The sequence below is a fragment of the Pyxicephalus adspersus genome, chromosome 2 (genome assembly GCF_032062135.1).
Source record: "Pyxicephalus adspersus chromosome 2, UCB_Pads_2.0, whole genome shotgun sequence".
NCBI classification, from domain to species: Eukaryota; Metazoa; Chordata; class Amphibia; order Anura; family Pyxicephalidae; genus Pyxicephalus; species Pyxicephalus adspersus.
The window spans coordinates 86,583,955-86,602,259 of NC_092859.1; the positions used below are offsets into that span (position 1 = coordinate 86,583,955).

The 18,305-nt window shown below is 35.2% G+C and overlaps 1 protein-coding gene across 6 annotated transcripts in view; it reads left to right on the plus strand.

Annotated features, from left to right (window-relative positions):
• CNOT2 (CCR4-NOT transcription complex subunit 2) overlaps nt 1-16,607 on the plus strand; it is a 29,619-nt gene extending 13,012 nt beyond the window's left edge. For 4 of the 6 annotated variants that reach the window (XM_072401362.1, XM_072401359.1, XM_072401358.1 and 1 more), the window contains 12 exons: nt 1,576-1,723; nt 2,034-2,216; nt 3,521-3,600; nt 5,299-5,424; nt 6,020-6,144; nt 6,913-7,033; nt 7,916-8,072; nt 9,376-9,437; nt 9,632-9,681; nt 10,962-11,062; nt 11,999-12,155; nt 15,359-16,607. In XM_072401362.1, coding sequence (XP_072257463.1) covers nt 1,576-1,723; nt 2,034-2,216; nt 3,521-3,600; nt 5,299-5,424; nt 6,020-6,144; nt 6,913-7,033; nt 7,916-8,072; nt 9,376-9,437; nt 9,632-9,681; nt 10,962-11,062; nt 11,999-12,155; nt 15,359-15,445 — 1,397 coding nt within the window. In that variant the 3' untranslated portion in view covers nt 15,446-16,607. The remainder of the gene's footprint in view (nt 1-1,575; nt 1,724-2,033; nt 2,217-3,520; nt 3,601-5,298; nt 5,425-6,019; nt 6,145-6,912; nt 7,034-7,915; nt 8,073-9,375; nt 9,438-9,631; nt 9,682-10,961; nt 11,063-11,998; nt 12,156-15,358) is intronic. The other 2 variants (XM_072401363.1, XM_072401364.1) reach the window with 1 other exon arrangement.
• The last annotated feature ends 1,698 nt before the right edge of the window (nt 16,608-18,305 follow it).

Below are 18,305 nucleotides of genomic sequence, written 5' to 3' on the forward strand. Positions count from 1 at the left end.
TATGTTGGCGCTATATTAATACTGTATAATTATATGTATGAAAGTGCCTAGTTCAGGACTAAAGTAGTGAATCAATTATTTATGCCCCTTTTACATTAATTTGAAGCGTTGTGTGATAATTCTTTGGTCTTTGTATGTTGGACACCCTCATCTACAAATTCTTCCTGACCAAATAAATCTATGGTCTTGGCTAACCCATTACCTAGTTTTGGTTTTCAATATGATGTCTTTGTAGAAACAGATCCTATGTTTTTTGCTACTACTCTCACTTCCCCACTGTATCATGTTTTTGTCTATTTTCTGTTTCTGCTTTCCTGTTGTTTCATTTCCCTAAATAGATAAAATCATTTTTGTTTTTACAATCTTGTTATACCCCCCTACCTTAAATTACAATTACTATTGTCAAAACCCTAATGACTCCTTCACATCACTCCCTTTTCTTCTGTTAAAAATTCTTAAAACTAGATGAGTGTAGACTTTTTTTTCTAGATATGTAAATGAGCCTTAATAATGAACTTACAAAAACATCTAGAGGGTTTATTCCTACCCCAACAAAAAAATTGTTACCAATTATATGGAATATGTATATACCAGGACAAGAATTGTTAGGTTTTAACATTAAACTCCATTCTTCATTAGGCATTGTATATAGAAGTAGTATGACATTTTTTGTTGACATGTTTGGATATTTTTTATCAGTTCTTATGGGATGCCCTGAAGTCTATTTCTGTTGGCAGAATTTTGCAGACTAGTTATGACCCACTATTTTCTTTTCTGTTAATGTTTAATAATACCAAAGAAAAATACAAACATAAAGTTGTTTCTTCATGTGTGATAGAAACTAAAATTCTTTTAAAGGGTCTTATCATATCTTAAACTTGAACATATCTTAAACTTTAACAGAGAATTTAGTTCAAATTTCTTTTAAATTTTTCTACGTGTAGATACATCCAAATACTTACGTGATAGTTTTTTTTTATACCATCTAACAAGACTTTTCTATCCAGAATTTCTCATCAGCTTCTCACATGTGGTTCAGAGTTCTCTATAACCATAAATCCCATTAAAAAAAACCCAACCATATTACTTTGCTGTTTAGGAGACATTGTCCATTAGGCCATTAAAACAATCTTGCAAGCCCACCTCATTAGACACACTTTGTTTTACTACACTTTGAACTTTTCTATAGTTTTAAATTGTTGCCACTGATTTGTAATTTGTCATCTGGTATGGTACAAAATATTGTCTTGTTTACAGTACCCTTTATGTCAAATTGATAAGCTGATATGGGTAGGGTCCTCTCACTGTTATGTTGTAATAAAGTTTATGCACTGTTCTTTGGGAGCCTCTACCAACCATTCCACCCCCTCCCCTGTGTTCCACTGGGTATTTTCTTTTTTTAACGTAACTTACTTTATATGCTCCACACTCATCCTTGTTATTATCCTTCTCATCCTTGTGCATATAGTAATTATGATGATATGTAGGAATAGCCTAATGCATATATGTATTGACTTAGAAACCATATATTAGTAGTGTTTATTTGAATCATGTTCCTTTTTGTTTTATTTATAGGTGCACTAGGCCTTCCAATGAGGGGGATGAGCAACAATACTCCTCAGCTAAATCGCAGCTTATCACAAGGCACTCAGTTACCAAACCATGTAACGCCAACCACAGGGGTACCAACAATGTCACTTCATACGCCACCATCTCCGAGCAGGTAATAGTGGTAAAATGTTGTATTGTCTGATTGAGTAGAACAATTATTATTTGTCATCTGTTTATTTTACCGGTACTTAAAAAAAAAAAAAAATGTTTTTATATTTATAATGTGTAAATATTATATTTGCAGGCAAAATTAGAATCAAAAGATCCATGTATATATGTGAGCTTTTTTCTTGATCATCATTTACTTCTGAATACAATACCAAGCTAGTAAATTCTGTATATGTAATTTTGAATAGTTATTGTTCTATATTCCTGTATATAAGAATGGAGCATGTAATCATGTAAGAACTGGTGTTTTTCAGGGGCATTTTGCCGATGAATCCCAGGAATATGATGAACCACTCCCAGGTTGGACAGGGCATTGGAATGCCAAGCAGGACAAATAATATGAGCAGTTCAGGGTTAGGCAGTCCAAACAGAAGCTCACCCAGCATAATATGTATGCCAAAGCAACCGCCATCCCGACAACCTTTTACTGTGAACAGGTAAGCATGTTTTGGGGGGTAACTGTGCCTAAAAAAAAAAAAAAAAACACACAATCCTAAATATCTCTTTAGGTGCATGTTTTATGGAGAAATATAATCTGCATTTATTTTAGCAAGTATGAGGAAATGTATAGGGATATACTGTAAGTTACTGAATTTTAAGAGGGGAAGATATTTTCTAAAAATAGCCACTTTTACCTGTTTACCTGATGCACGCTGTTGCAGTTAATTGAAGTGAAACTAAATTTCTGTCCCTTCGCCCCATCTTTGGCAATGACCTGGTCTTCTGGCTTTGGGTCTTCAACTACCTTTATTGGCCTGGCCAGAATGACTTAACTCCTGCATGTGCCTGTGGGAGGTAAATTATTCCTGGCAGTGCTCAACCCAGAATTTTTTTTAAGCCGGGTGGGAAGAAATTGTAGGTGGGTGGCAGCCCCTGTATTGTGACCAAACTCTTTAGTAACCACCCAAAAACAGCCGGGTGGGTGCTGAAAAGTGCCGGGTGGTGCGCCCAGCTAAAAGGCCCTGGGGAGAACCCTGCCTGGCACTTGAGTGAGTATGGACACAGCTGCACACGGTGCAGTTCAGTGTCCATTCAACAGAAGATTGCAAACAGGTGGGTTTTATTGTAGAAGAGACATTGGCTGTCCCTTTTCCAAACGAGCGCTGCCTGTTTGCAATTGTTTTTTTTTTTATTTTAAAATAGTTCCACTCTCCGTGCCAGGTCTCTGCAATCCAAACTACAAACGTTTAATCTGTCTGATTTGCAAACCTTTGCAATAAAATAGAAAATAAGTTGCTCTTTAAGCTCCCAGTTTAAGAACCGGTCCCACTGTATAGAATCACACTTTTTGTTGCTTTTGATCAAATGTTTGTGTTTTATTTGCTTTACAATATTTTAAAGCTCAATTCTGGGATAAAATATTGGTGTCTAAATACAAAAAAGAATTTGGTGTGCTTAATGCATTTCCTACAGATCTTTGCAATAATCCTTTATAGAACAATCCTTCAACTTGAAAGGATTGTTCAGTTTGAGTTTAATCATTGTTCCTTGTGAAAGGTGACTGACCTGGTATATCTCCCCCCTATAGCTCTCTTCAGGCAGCAGGTAGTGGGAGGGTGTGTTGGGTTGCCCCCACAGTTTTCTTTACAAGATTTTATCTAGGATTGTAAAGACATGTGGTGCTCACAAAGTAGATTTACAACCTTTCTGGGTATTGATATGTCTTTATAAACATTTTTGTACCCAGAGTTCCTCTTGTTTTTTGTTTTTAATAATTGGCTTTCTTTCTTTGACCACACAGTATGTCTGGGTTTGGTATGAACAGAAATCAGGCGTTCGGTCTGAACAATTCTTTATCGAGTAACATTTTTAATGGGACAGGTAAGACGTTTTTTGGATTTGTTTTAACCAAAACCTCTAATTGTTCTTTTAGGTTTTTTTTTTCTGATTATTGTAGAAATCCAAATTTAAATATCGTTTACCCACAGTGATGGTTAAAATAATATATTAATAAAAACATTAAATTAATCTGTAGATTAAGCCTGACATAGTTATGAAGAGAATAGATGTATCTTCCATCTTAGGTAGCAACTAATTTAATTATAGCCATAATTTGTCTAAGTTTGTAATTGAAAATCTGAGAAGCTAAATAAAATCAATCAATCTCTAGTGAATCGGGTGATAATTCCATTATTGTTTAATAAAGGGCTTAACAATTTAAGTCCAGACAAGCCTGCTATTGAATTATCTCCTAAGATTTAGAATTCATCATGCTGTAGAAAAAAACATTCATTTTCTAATTTTGGGTACATCAATTATGTAAAGGCTAGCTTTTAAAGCAGACGAAAACTTGTTGGAGTAAACCTGTGCCATAATCTGCACCAAATACTCATAGATTATGTTAGACACCTACATTTAGTTGTGCGACATGTCCTCTAGCAATAAGTTCAGTATTCTGCAACATCTCCCTATGCTGCCAATTCTCATGAGCCCTTCAGCTGCTTGGGCACAGGAGTTTCTAGCTCCATTCTTAAAAATGCATCCAGGCTTTACCCTGTACAGTGCAAAAAAGACCACAGTCAGGAAAAGTTTCAATCAAGCTTACAGGGTGGGGCTATAGTGTTCATGGTGTCAGAAATTTGTGATATTGGAATTTTTCCAATGATTGGTGATCTCCATATACCTAGGTTGTATCAGAACATATAGACTATATGGTATGCTTTAGGTCTTGTAAATATTAGTGTGAATACATGCAGGAAATGATCCTTAGGTCAAGGGTCATCCTTTTTTTTTCCCATGTGATGAAGTTTGAATACACAAATATGGACAAAGGGGTAAAAAAAAATAGCACAACTTGTACACAGTTATATCATATTTCCTAAGTTCATTGACCATTTATTTTGCTAAACAGTCCCCTAATTTATTAAATAAACTCCATGTTGTCTCATCAATGGGCTATTGGGGCATTAGGCAGTATTTTGTAAAAAGTACAGTAACTGATTGCTGGTGCATGATATGGTTTTGTCTTTTGTATGTTGAAGACACTGGGCTCCTTTGTTACGGTGTTAATTGTAATATTTTAAGAATTTTTAGTAGAAGGTGACATTGTATATAGTCAATTGGTAATCCTACTTTTGTGAACAGTTTGTTTGTGGCATTGTTATACCTTTGTGGGTAAATGAGCTCTCACATTAAGGCTTTGTTAACACTAGTGGCTTTTAAAAGCAGTTCTCCCGCTTTAAACATCTTGCAACAAATGGTTGACATTGAAATGAATGGGTACTTTTTTTCAGGCTTTTGCTTGCAGTAGCATTGTTGCAGTGTCAGACATTTGCAACCAACCATCTCCATAGACCCGAGTCTTGAAGTCCCAGGTGGGGAACTGTAAAAAAAGCTGAACAAAAAGTAATAACAATTGGTTTCCATTCAAGTCTGTGTGGAGAATTTAGGAAACATGTATACACAATTCAGCTGTGCCAGTTTCCTTTTTACTATCCCTTTAAAATTATTTGTTGTGTTTTGGTTTCTAATACATTTTAGTCTTCTTTGTTAATGATTCATTTACCTTTTATTTTTTAGATGGAAGTGAAAATGTGACAGGCTTGGACCTTTCGGATTTCCCAGCACTAGCGGATCGAAATAGAAGGGAAGGAAGTGGTAATCCAACTCCTTTAATAAACCCTTTGGCTGGAAGGGCTCCTTATGGTAAGCCATTACTTTTTTTTCTCTGTGTCCTGTATTGCTGGAATTGGAAACAAAAAAAATCTTTGGATTTTCTGCTGGCATTACTTTTAGTTAATGGTTTAGTATTGTTGGTATTGTTGACCATTAAACCTTGTACCCAGCTTCGTATCAAACTTTTTATGCAAAGCTAGTTCGGACAATTGGCAAGCATACAGAACGCTTTATAAGTCTCTTAAAACTCTTTAAGCCTTTGCCTGATGCCATGTCTTGTAATAAAATAAAATGCAGTATCCCTTGGCATCCAAAGGCCTGTTTTGTGTGATTAGGTTACACAATGTATTAGGTCAATGCAATGTAATGTTATCTGTTTATATATTCGCTAGTTCCATATTCATAAAACCTTTATTGTATTTATATATTTCTTTTTCTTTTCTTGTAAACTAATGAACATTCACTGTATTCCTTTAAATGTTTAAAAGTTAAAACTGTCATCATGTAGGTGTTTTGTTGTTTTTTGAGCATTCACTCATTTATTTGCACAGCTGAGACAAATGATTAACAATTTAAGATTACTTTAGCAGTAAATATTGTAACTTTATTATTCTCCTATCTGTAGTTGGCATGGTAACAAAACCAGCAAATGAGCAGTCTCAGGACTTCTCAATACACAACGAGGATTTCCCTGCGTTACCAGGCTCCAGCTATAAAGATCCCACATCGAGTAATGATGACAACAAATCTGTAAGTCGTTTAACAGTGATGTTTGTGTAAGATCTTACAAAAAAAAAAAAAAAACTTCCTTTTTGCATATATTTTTGTACTGATCATGGAAATGTAAGACCACAACAGGTGAAATTCCATTAGCAAAACCGTAGTATTTTAAATAGTTATTGGAAGATTAGCTTCACCAAGCTTCTGATGCAAAAACCAAGGTATGGGTTCAGCATCAGATTATTTAAATTTCTACCTAAAAATAACAGACCCCACCAGTAAGCATATTCCTACACCAAGAGTGTGCTGAGGGTGAGTTGTCAGTTGCTTGTGCATTAATCATTTCAGCAATCTGAAAGCCGTAAAGCAAAGTAATACTTTTCTTAGCATTTTTATTTGATTCTTTTTGGCAGGGACAAATTTTTAAATGGTAGGGTACACTGTTGTAATTTATTATCAGATTCTTATTTTCTTGCATAAAGTTTCTTTCTTTCTGGTAACCTTTGTTAATTATGTTAACTATTTCTGTAACGTTATGTGATTTGAATAACCTTGACTTTAGGTTAAACTCCTACCACCAGAAAGGGCAAAAGATAACATGTTCCTAGTCAGATGGTGACCAAAGGTAGTGGAGTCATGACCCCAAACTGTCAAGTTTCTTTGACATGAATATCATTGATAATTATTGATACACAAAGATATCATATATTGTGAAAGTTAAAAATCTCATATTTAAATAGGTAAATTTTTACACAATTTTCTCCTTAATCCACTCTAATTTTATTTGTTTATATCCAGAATTTAAATACGCCAGGAAAGACTGCCTCAAACACAGATGGACCCAAATTTCCAGGAGATAAAAGCTCCACAACGCAAAACAATAACCAGCAGAAAAAAGGGATTCAGGTTTTACCTGATGGTAATGTATTTGTAATCATTGCTGTAAAGAAAACATATTAAATGATGATGTGAGCTGTTTGAATAGTTAGAACTTTTATTTAACGATAACCCGTAATATATTGCCTGTCCCAAAAACATGCAGTTAGGTTAACTGGCTTCTCCCTAACAATTGACCTTAGACTATAATAATCACATATGACTATGGTAGGGACATTAGATTGTGAGCTCCTTTGAGGGACAGTTAGTGACATGACTATGGACTATGTACAGCGCTGCGTAATATGATGGCGCTATATAAATACTGTATAATAATAATAATAGCAGAGTCTCCATAGAGCTGTAATTTGTTACAGTATTTTGTACTACAAGGGTCTAGGAGAAAGTGTGCAAGGTCAGGCAATTCATAAACATTGCAACTGTCAGACTTCAGGTGACCTCTGATTCTTGATAAAATAAGCTAAAAAAAGGGATCTTTTACCTTTCAGAAATCCATTTCTCTCATTAGAAAGCTAACGTTATATATAAATTATAATTTTAAGATTGAATATTCATAGCCTTTTTAAAAAAACAAAGCGGTAACTAATTTTCCTTAACCAACCATGTTAGTTATAGTATATAAAGCCCCTATAGAACAGCGGTCGCCAACCGGTGGTGAGAAAAATTTCGGTGCAATGCGCGGTCTGGAGCCGGTAAATTTACTGGTCCATCGGTCCGAAAAGGTTGGCAACCACTGCTATAGAACACCTTGGTACCAGCTTTTAATGAGGCAGTTTGTTTTTGTTTTTTCAATTTGTTTTTTTTTTTTCTGTAAATCTTACAAACCTTGATTTGTTGCTTTTTATTGGAGACCTCAAGGACTTTTGGTAATAGTTTCTAATGGTGACTGTTATGTCTTGTCCAGGCCGAGTTACCAACATTCCTCAAGGTATGGTGACGGATCAGTTTGGCATGATTGGCTTGTTAACATTCATCAGGGCAGCTGAAACAGATCCAGGGATGGTACATCTTGCATTAGGAAGTGACTTGACAACACTAGGCCTCAATCTCAACTCTCCAGAGTAAGTTCATTGGTTTCTATTTCCCCTCCCTAATAATGCCTGCATACCGAGAGAGTGGGTTGTCAGTCTGACAATTGTGTGGGGACATTATTACTTTGCCTTGAAAAGGTACTTGTGTAGTGCCTGATTTTACAATGTAAAAAGCTTATAACTGTATAAAAATAGCATTCGCCTTGAATTTTTAAGGCCCGACTTGACCTCAAAGTTTTTAGTTTTAGCAAAAGTGAAGTATTTTACTATGGTATTGGGACAAATCTATGTTAAATGGCCATGTATATTAAGATAGAGTTTTGTTTTGTAAAAACTTTGATGAGAATTATTTACCTTTACTACAATGGCTGAACATTTTTTGCATTACTGTGTGTGAAAAGCCCTTTAAATCTTTTTCTATAAATTTTTCAGATTTATAGAAAAAAGGTGATAATCTTTTCTAATAGAAATACTATATTAAACATCTTTGTGTTTGGTATAACAGTTTCTAGAAACCTAGAGATTCAATCTGCTGACAACTTTCTATAAAGGAACCAATGTCGGTGAATTGTAATACCAGGGCTTTTGTTAACAGAAAAAACTGAGGCTGTATGCTTTTTCAAATGCTATCCAATAATTTGTGCTTACAGCGGCTTTTTATTAAAAAAAAAAAAAAAAGTTGCATTTTACTTAACAGCTAGCTCTTCAGCACCCAAATACAAATTGCTTAAAGTCAAAGTTATCTCTTCAACGTCCCACTGAAATGCTTTCCTTATCTCACCTGCAGCAGTCCAATAGAGAATGAACGGGGGCAGTAATGATTACTTCAGTACTGCTTACTGCCTGCCGTCTGCTGCCAACCCTGCAAGCACTGGTTCTTCATGAACCAGCACAGTGGTTGTGTGGGCAGCAATAAATGTTTCATCTTTTAAGATGAAATTCATTTATTCACCCCAATTTGTGAAAACTCATGTGGTTTTAAGTTTAAATATACATGCATGCCAGGAATTAATAAAAACAAGTTGCCTTTCCTGGGCTAATGTATTTACCCAAACTAAATATTGGAGTTTTTTTAGGTACTCCATTATTCAGATTTTCCCCAAATTAATATATTATATATATTAAAAGTAATAAAATAAACTTTAATTCTGCTTAACACTTAATTCCAACTCTAGCACTGTACCACAAAACTACAACAACATAACAACCTAAAATTAAAGTTGCTATAGCTGATCCCTGTATTTACACTATGGAAAACAATGGTTCCATTTTTTCCATTTAATTTATACAATTCTGTTTTTTTAATAAGTACTTGTTTTGTTTATAAACCCAGGAATCTATACCCAAAATTTGCATCACCGTGGGCATCCTCGCCTTGTCGACCACAAGATATTGGTATGAATTTTTAAAGTTTATGTTTAAAAGACTGTCCTTGATATAGACAGTCAGATCATTTTATATTTTAGATAATCTGTTTAAACTTTATTATATTATAATTTTTACATATACAAGAAGTTCCTCAGATGATAGAATCAATTGTTTTCCAATTTTTTGGTTTTTTTTTTTCATCCTCCTCTGTTTCCCCCTAGATTTCCATGTTCCTTCTGAGTACTTAACAAACATTCACATTAGAGATAAGGTGAGTCCTTTTCAGATTTTAGAAGTATATATTACTGCAGAGCTGTATGAAGTAATTTGGTTGTGTTAGTAAGCTTGCCAGGAGAGATTTTTCCCCTTTAGTGACCAAACTAATTGGCAGAATTTTAAGGGTGTAATTGTTCTTTTTCTTCAGGAATAGTGCATTTTTATTCACTTGTATCAGCATCTAAACATTCTTGTACAGAGCACAGTAGCATTATCTGGTAAATTTATAATCAAGCCCTTGCAATGGCTTCCTTGTTGGATAAATTTTAGGTTCATACCTAAAGCAATGGTCTAATAACTGAGCACCAGAACTGTTACATGTCACAAGTTGCATTCAGTTCTATATCTAAAAGTTTTAGAAGTTTAAATGCTAAGACATTAAAGAAAACCTTTTGCTTTGCCCTCAAAGGCACCATCATTAGGAAAAAGCAACAGTGTCCCTGACTATCCCACCACTGATCATATGCTTTACTCGCCACACTAGTACACCCCTACTACTCCTTGCTTTGAATCTGGTACTTCAAGCTACTTTCTAGTACAGGAGTATTTGGCTCATTTAACCATTTAATCTCTGTTAAATTGCTTATCCACACAACCTTATTTATAAGCATGAGCACTGTCTTGTGTAGGAAAAGGCCAATGCAGCCACTGAGCTCCAGTACATTATATTTGGGAAGAGGGGGCCTTCTGGAGAGTATAAATCATCTAGGGAGTGGGCTTTATATAAACATTGTTTTTTTTTGTCCCAAATCAGAAGGGTCTGGGCCCATTTTAATTTTTGCTGCTGGTTGTTTACTGTTTAGATTTAGCCCAATGTTCCTTCCTATTAGATAGTTCCAGTATAATTACATTACTGGAGTAACCTCTGGCAATACTCGTGTTTTTTTAACATTGCAAATCTTTTACCAGTCTAAACAACGAATTCTAGAGTCTTCACTGTAAATCCTTTATTTGTACAATTCATTTAGCAGGCACTTCTTTTCAAGACTAGCAACATGTTGTAATACGACATATTGCAAAAAAAAAAATGTTCAATATGTCTCATTTACTTGTCACATTTATGAGATATTGTGAGACTGGTAAATGTGTTGCTCATATTGATTTCTATTTTATTATTAAATGAATATCCTTAAAAAAAAAATTATAAGAAAATGTAGTGGTAAAGAAGGTAAAAGGTTCCAAATTTCCAATTTCCAGATGATCTTTTGCATTTGTTTATTTATATATTTTGTTGTTTTTTACAGTACTGACCTAACTGTTTTTTCCTTTTTGTAGTTGGCTGCAATAAAACTTGGCCGATACGGGGAAGATCTTCTTTTCTATCTCTACTACATGAATGGAGGGGATGTTTTACAGCTTTTAGCCGCAGTTGAGCTGTATGTATAATGATTTTGTAGTTTTTCTCTTTCTGTAGACAATAGAAAGTTTTCTAAAAGAAATTTATAGTGGTTACCACATACTTCCTTCCTTACTTCCTTATGGCCGGAGGAAAAAAACAAAAAAACTAGAAAGACAGAGAGCGACACAGCACTTCTGACCTTACTGTCATTTACTTTACAGACACAAATCACTTCAATTAACACTACATTGGTGCACATGACCTTACTTTGCACAGAGTCAGAAACAAAATGTGCATGGGGCTTTATTAGGGCTTGTTCATATTATCATGTTACCCCACTAGCAAAATGCAAGATGATGAAAAGTGTTTTACATTTGCACTGCCTTGAGATGTAAAAAATAATACCTGTTTAACTTAAGCTCTCTGATAGTGGGGTAACATTCATGATAGTAGAATGGGGGCCTTTGTTTTTTATTTTTTAGTATATGTGAAACAGCATTGCAGCATGCATCATCATAGGCATGTTTTAAGTAGAAATATCACCGCTTCACAAGATACAACGCTGGTGCCCATCTGCTATCTTTAGTTAACCTAACTAAGAAGGAAAACACATTGGATCATTTGCTGTATGCCAGAATTTAGATAACTCACCCAAGCTTTGAACACATACTAAATGATTGCATTGAAGTGTTTATAGAATCTGTACACTTCCCGACAGCTCTTGCTCTGTGATTGAGTTCTATGCACCAAATGTGTCAAAGGAGACGCCTAGGTGTATTATCTGTGTAAAACTCATACATAAGTTTACTAATCTACAAACCTGATAATATGCTTGGTTTGTTAAAATTGTGTAAACCAATTTGGTCCATACTGAATTTCTTTTTAGACCTTTTAAACTTTTAAAAATTGTCTACCAACTAAGTCTTATTATGCATTAGTGACATTGGTGCAAAATATAACACTAAAAAAATAGTTCTGAATTTAGTTTCAACAGAGACTGGAGATACCACAAAGAAGAGCGGGTATGGATAACCAGGGCACCTGGAATGGAACCAACAATGAAAACGAACACCTACGAGAGAGGAACATATTACTTCTTTGACTGTCTTAACTGGAGGAAAGTTGCAAAGGTACAGTGCATTCTATCTTATGTGTGCTGTAAAGATATTCAAAAGCACAAATACTTTACCTTGTTTGGCACCTGTAATGCTTACTCATGTGGAGAGACCTTGTCCCCCATGGTAGGTGTTTGTGTCATGCTAGATGTACTATCCTCCTTGAGTAGATAAGCATTCATTGTGTTATATGTAAAATTGTTGTAACAACATACTAAGACTTACAGGTCCCCCTGGCATCTGTGGAGGTTCATTGGATGTTTTGTAAAGTTTACCTGAAAGTAATTTTTGTAGGGTATTGATGAGGGCATTTTCAGATTTCTCTTTTAATAGCAGTGTGTATTGCTACCAACATATTTAGTACCCATTTAGTACTTGCATTGCAATAAAAGCCTTAATAAACAATGAACTGCTTATAAACAAAAAACAAACGATATCCTAAGGAAAAAGAGGCCAAGGCTGCAACTTTTTGTAACGTAGAGAACGTTGGAGAGAAGCAACGGATAAGCAAGTTATTTGATCCTGCACAACTATATAGCACATGAACTCTGAACTCTTGATCATTCTGCTTGTTTTGGATTAGGGACACTATTGGTTTTATTATTTTTATCCCTTGTTATACTGTTTTTATGTAAAGGCTAAGAAAGCTACTATTTTTATATTGTGTTTATGTAGGCTCTTAAAAACAAGTATTTATTCAAATACAATGGGCCTGGCTTTTAAAGTTCTCCAAGGCTGTAGAAGATACTTTCATCAGTGAACCTGGATGATCTAGCAAACCTGGAATCAAATTCCAAAAAGTCATTTGCAACTTATTAGCAAATGTTTTCAAGCCTGGACCAGATCCATTTCATGTTTGCTGTATCACCCAGCTTCAGTGATAAATGTACTCTCCAGCCTTGGAGAGCTTTAATAAATCGGGCCCAATGTGCTCAGCCTTGGGTTTCCATTTTTTTCTCTGTGCATGAAATTGGTGAAATAGGCCAATTTAAGTCCGTAAAAGCAAAAGGGGGTCAGAAGGCAGTTTTTTTTTTGGGTGTGAATTCTTTGAATCAAGTAAACTGCTGCAAGAAAAGTTGAACTCTCTTGTTCTTAAATAGGCATACTTCAGGTGCCTGTAGAAGCACAAGAAGACACAAGAAGTAATGTGTCTAAAGCCTCTAACCTAAATAGGCAATAGTATATAGTATGGGTTATTCCATGTATGATTTCATGTGCTTACACATGATTTCCTAGAATAGTCATGCATGATATTTTTCTTAGACGCATCGGAAATTAAAAGAATATGCAATAAAAGCATATGAAGTACTAGGTAATGTGTTATGTGCTACATTCCACTTCAGTGTCCCCACTTAATGAGTGCTAATACAAAGAATAGGATGCGCTCTAATTTTTTTTCTCTCATTGTACTGCAATGCAGTACACTTGATCTACACTGACATGTATTTCTGTGATTAAAAAACTTGTGTTATACTGCAGGGAGTGTGCAGATGAGAAAAGGCTTTTACAACTATAGTTAAAATATTTAGTGTGTTCTTTGAAGAATCAGTAGAGCACATTTATATTTTATTGGTATTGACCATAGAAATTTGTCAGAATACAGATATAATTTTTAATTGTAGGTAAAACCGTGAACCCAAATAAAAGACCAAAAATTCTTTCTACTCTGAACTCTTCCATACCCAGAAACCCATGCAGCAAACATTGTGTCATCTTATTGGAAGACCTACATAAATAAACTATTACATGTGGGTTTTGATTACTCCTTGTGACATCATATATATTTCTACCTGTCCCCGAGATGTGAGTAAATATCTCTAAAAGATTGCACAATTGTAGTGGAGTTGCATTGTTCTACAAGTGCATTTGCTAAAACCATAGAACAATCTCCTTTTACTCTCTCTCCTTGCTGTAGTGGTCAGCTGGTTAATTGGTACAGTTACCAAAATTATGTTACCATTTTGCACTTTGTGGACCAATTATTGCCGTGCTGTGCTGCACCTTTTTTTTCTTTATGGGTGTTAAAAAACAAAAAATATACACATGCCATTAATAGATAATGGTGATTTCCTTTGAAATGAGACATGCTCCAATCAGTCAAGCTACGGACGGACCACTAGTTCCTAATGGGGTCATGAAAATTGTATCCTAAAATGATAAATGTTAAAGAACTTTCAGCAACTTTGTATTTAATATCACTAGCTAAGAACGTTCAGCACAGACAAAGCCAGTAAACGTGTATTTTCAAGGGGGAATTAGAAGAAATATAAATAAAACACAATTGTGCAGTGTGATTCTCAAAAAAGAACTGGTAGCGCTCCATTGGTAGAGACCATAGCTATTGCTGGTTTTATTTATTTGAAAACCAATGTTGGTCCATTTAAACGATGATTGCTTTTGTTTAGGATTTCAATTGTTAGTTTTGAGCAATTGTTATGCCATAAATAACGAAATGCTTTAGCTCAGTGATACAGTAATTTAAATTACCTTGATACAGCTTCCTCAATTAGTTGTACAAATCAAATAAGTATAATTATGGAGGAGCCTGATTCTGTGTAATCAAATAGAAATAGAAAATATATCATTTAATAAGGTAAACATTTTACTCTGAAAAATAGTACACAGTAAGAAATGACTGCAATGCAAGACTGGTCTAAGACATCTGGGAGCTATATTTATATTACTAAAACCTGCACTGTCAAATTGTTAGAGTCCTAAAGAGCTTACAATCTAGTAGGTGGGGGAAATATATGGGACTTTATAAGCACCATCAATAATAACATCCAATTTTTATATAAGCATAGTTTATTTAGGATTGGTCACATACAGCATCATTAAAAATAGATTTACTAAGGCCCATCTATAGTTTTTGATGCGTTTCTCAGCCTCTTCTGCTTCCTCAGAAGTACCCTTTGATAGGAGAGCTTTTAACACAACTAAGAACAATAACAATGACTCAATAAAAGAAATATATAAACATATGCAACATTTAAAAAAAAATAAAAGTTTTTTTGCACTTCTAATTTCTGAAATCCAGTCAACATTTCAATCAGTCTGTATGTTGAGCCCCCAAACAGTCTGTATTTAAATCCCCCATCCCTCCCCTTCCCAGAAAAAAAACTCATAACATGATAATAGATAATTTGTCTGTCTTGTTTCATCTGGATAAATGTGTTTTCCTTTTAATCAGATCTACATTTTTATTTTCACCCTTTTAGGAGTTCCACTTGGAATATGACAAGCTAGAAGAAAGGCCTCATCTGCCATCCACCTTCAATTACAATCCTGCTCAGCAAGCCTTCTAAAGACTTCCCTGTTCATGGGGTATGGCTGTCTCAGCACAATACTCAACTGCAGAACTGATGTGGCTCAGGCATCCTGGTTTTAATTCCTTGAGGATCTGGCAATTGTCTCATGCAAAGGGATCATCACTTGAGGTCCTGCCTTACTAATTATGTGCTGCCCAACAACTAGAATTGTCATTTGTTTCTTTAGTTTGAGCAGGTTCTGTTTTTTTCCTCTTGTTATTTTTGTTTTTGTTTTTTTTTCATTTTATACCAGCAGACAGACCTAGGGTCTGTTCACCACACACCAGTACAGTACACTGACAAAGTTTACCACTTTTCCAAAATGTACAAAGGAGGAGCGATAGAGAGAGAGCGAGAGAGAGAGGAAAAAAAATAATTAGACAGAAAAGTTTGAATTGTTCATTGTAGCACTATTGGTAATAAAAGAAACACATGTTTGTGCATTTTTATGTGAAGATCCTTCTCGTATTTCATTTGGAAAGATGGGCAAGGTCAGCTTCCTTCATTTTACTCCCGTTCTGTTTCGAAAGGCGATTTTTAAGCCGTGTTCAGCCCCTTCCCGGCCAATGGGGTTTGTGTTTCATTGCAGCGCAAAGGCCTACAGGCCCCCATGACAGGGAATGTGCAAACAAGAATTCACTATTTAGAAGAAAACGAGATTGCCGCAACCCTTGGACAATTTCCAGAGTTGTGTAATACTGAGCTTCATCTTTCCAGAATGAGCAAAACACTGTCCAGTCTTTGTTACGATTTTGTAATAAATGTGTACATTTTTTTTAAATTTTTGGACATCACATGAATAAAGGTATGTATGTACGAATGTGTATATATTATATATATGACACCTATTTTGGAAATGTTTGCCCTGCTGTACCTCATTTTTAGGAGGTGTGCATGGATGCAATATATGAAAATGGGACATTCTGGAACTGCTGGTCAGGGGACTCCATTGTCGCCCTGTGCACTAAAGGGCCAGATTTTCAGCAGCCAAGGACATCCATACCCAAGTGAACGTGATGGGACTTAAAGAAGTGAACTGAGACAATTCACTCTGGCTGTTTGAACAGCAGCGTTTCATAGGAAGAAAAAGATCAATCTTGTATTTTCTGACCACAAAAAGGCTTCTTCTCTTTGTAATAAAGTAGAAAAGCTCTCCTCACTGCAGTGTTGGCTTTGATTTGAGAATGTGAAATAATTTGTGCAATTATGACAAAGGTTTCTTTTATTATTAAAAAAAAAAAATGGTGCAAGTGGTGAATATGGTAAGCCTCCTCCTGTGTCCTAATTAATCCCATGGCCCTCAGGTTTCCCAATTGCTAGGTATAAATTGTGTTTTGAATTCTTCTGTATGCTCTATATACAGTTAGGACCAATATTTGGATAGAGACAACCTTTTTTTTCTAATTACCACAATTAATTTTAAATGAAACAACTCAGATGCAGTTGAACTGCAGACTTTCAGCTTTAATTCAGTGGGTTGAGCAAAAAGATTGCATAAAAATGTGAGGAACTAAAGACTTTTTTTTTTTTTTACACTTCAACATGTGTGGTCAAAGGATCCAAGTCTACCATAAAGAGAAGACTGCATGAAAGTAAATACAGAGGGTGCACTGCAAGGTGCAAGCCACTCATAAGCCTCAAGAATAGAAAGGCTAGATTGGACTTTGCTCGAAAACATCTTAAAAAGCCAGCACAGTTCTGGAAAAACATTCTTTGGACAGATGAAACCAAGATCAACCTTTACCAGAATGATGGCAACAAAAAACTTTGGAGAAGGTGTGGAACAGCTCATGATCCAAAGCATACCACATCATCTGTAAAACATGGAGGAAGCAGTGTGATGGCTTGGGCGTGCATGGCTGCCAGTGGCACTGGGACACTAGTGGTTATCCATAATGTGACACAGGACAGAAATTGTGACACAGCAGCCAAATAAATTCTGAGGTGTTCAGAGACATACTGTCTGCTCAAATCCAGCTAAATGCAGTGCATTTCACTTGTTGAAGACTAAACTTCGGACAGAAAGGCTCACAAACAAACAGCAACTGAAAGCCGCTGCAGTAAAGGCCTGGCAGAACAATAAAAAGGAGGAAACCCAGCATCCGGTGATGCCCATGAGTTCAAGACTACAGGCTGTCACTGCCAGCAAAGGGTTTTCAACCAAATATTAGAAATTATTTTATTTTCAGCTTTTTAATTTGTGCAATTTTTTTGTTCAACCCACTGAATTAAAGCTGAAAGTCTGCAGTTCAACTTCATCAGAGTTGTTTTATTTAAAATGAATTGTGGTTATGTACAGAACCAAAATTAGAAATGAAGTTGTCTGTCCAAATATTTATCGACTTAAGTGTGTGTGTGTGTGTGTGTGTATATATAAAACAAAAGATGACCTCACTCATCAGTCCTGTTAAGTAAGATGATACAGGAACAGTTGCCATGTTTCATTAGAAATTGTTTTTCTAGCTTCTGATATTAAAGTGGATTTTTGTGGAGCATCTGTTCTGTGAATATAGATACATATCGTAAAAAATTACTATCACAAGAGTATGTTCCAGCAGAATGCATACAGTCTCAACTTAAAAGTAAGCCCTTTAAGAGAAAATGAGGAGTTGCAGTTGCTGGCTTAAAGCTCTTTACCTTTACCCACTTTGCTTATTTGCTATTTTTTTAGGAACTAAACATATAGTTAAAAAAAAGTTGGTTTTAAAAACCAATGAATGGTTTCTTAAAGATTCTTGAATAGCTGAGGCTGGAACAGATGGTGTATGAATATGTTCCCATAGATAGATTTTCTACTATGTATATTACAATGCTTCCACTGTATGTTACACTCAGTAAACTCTGAACAGAAGAAAAG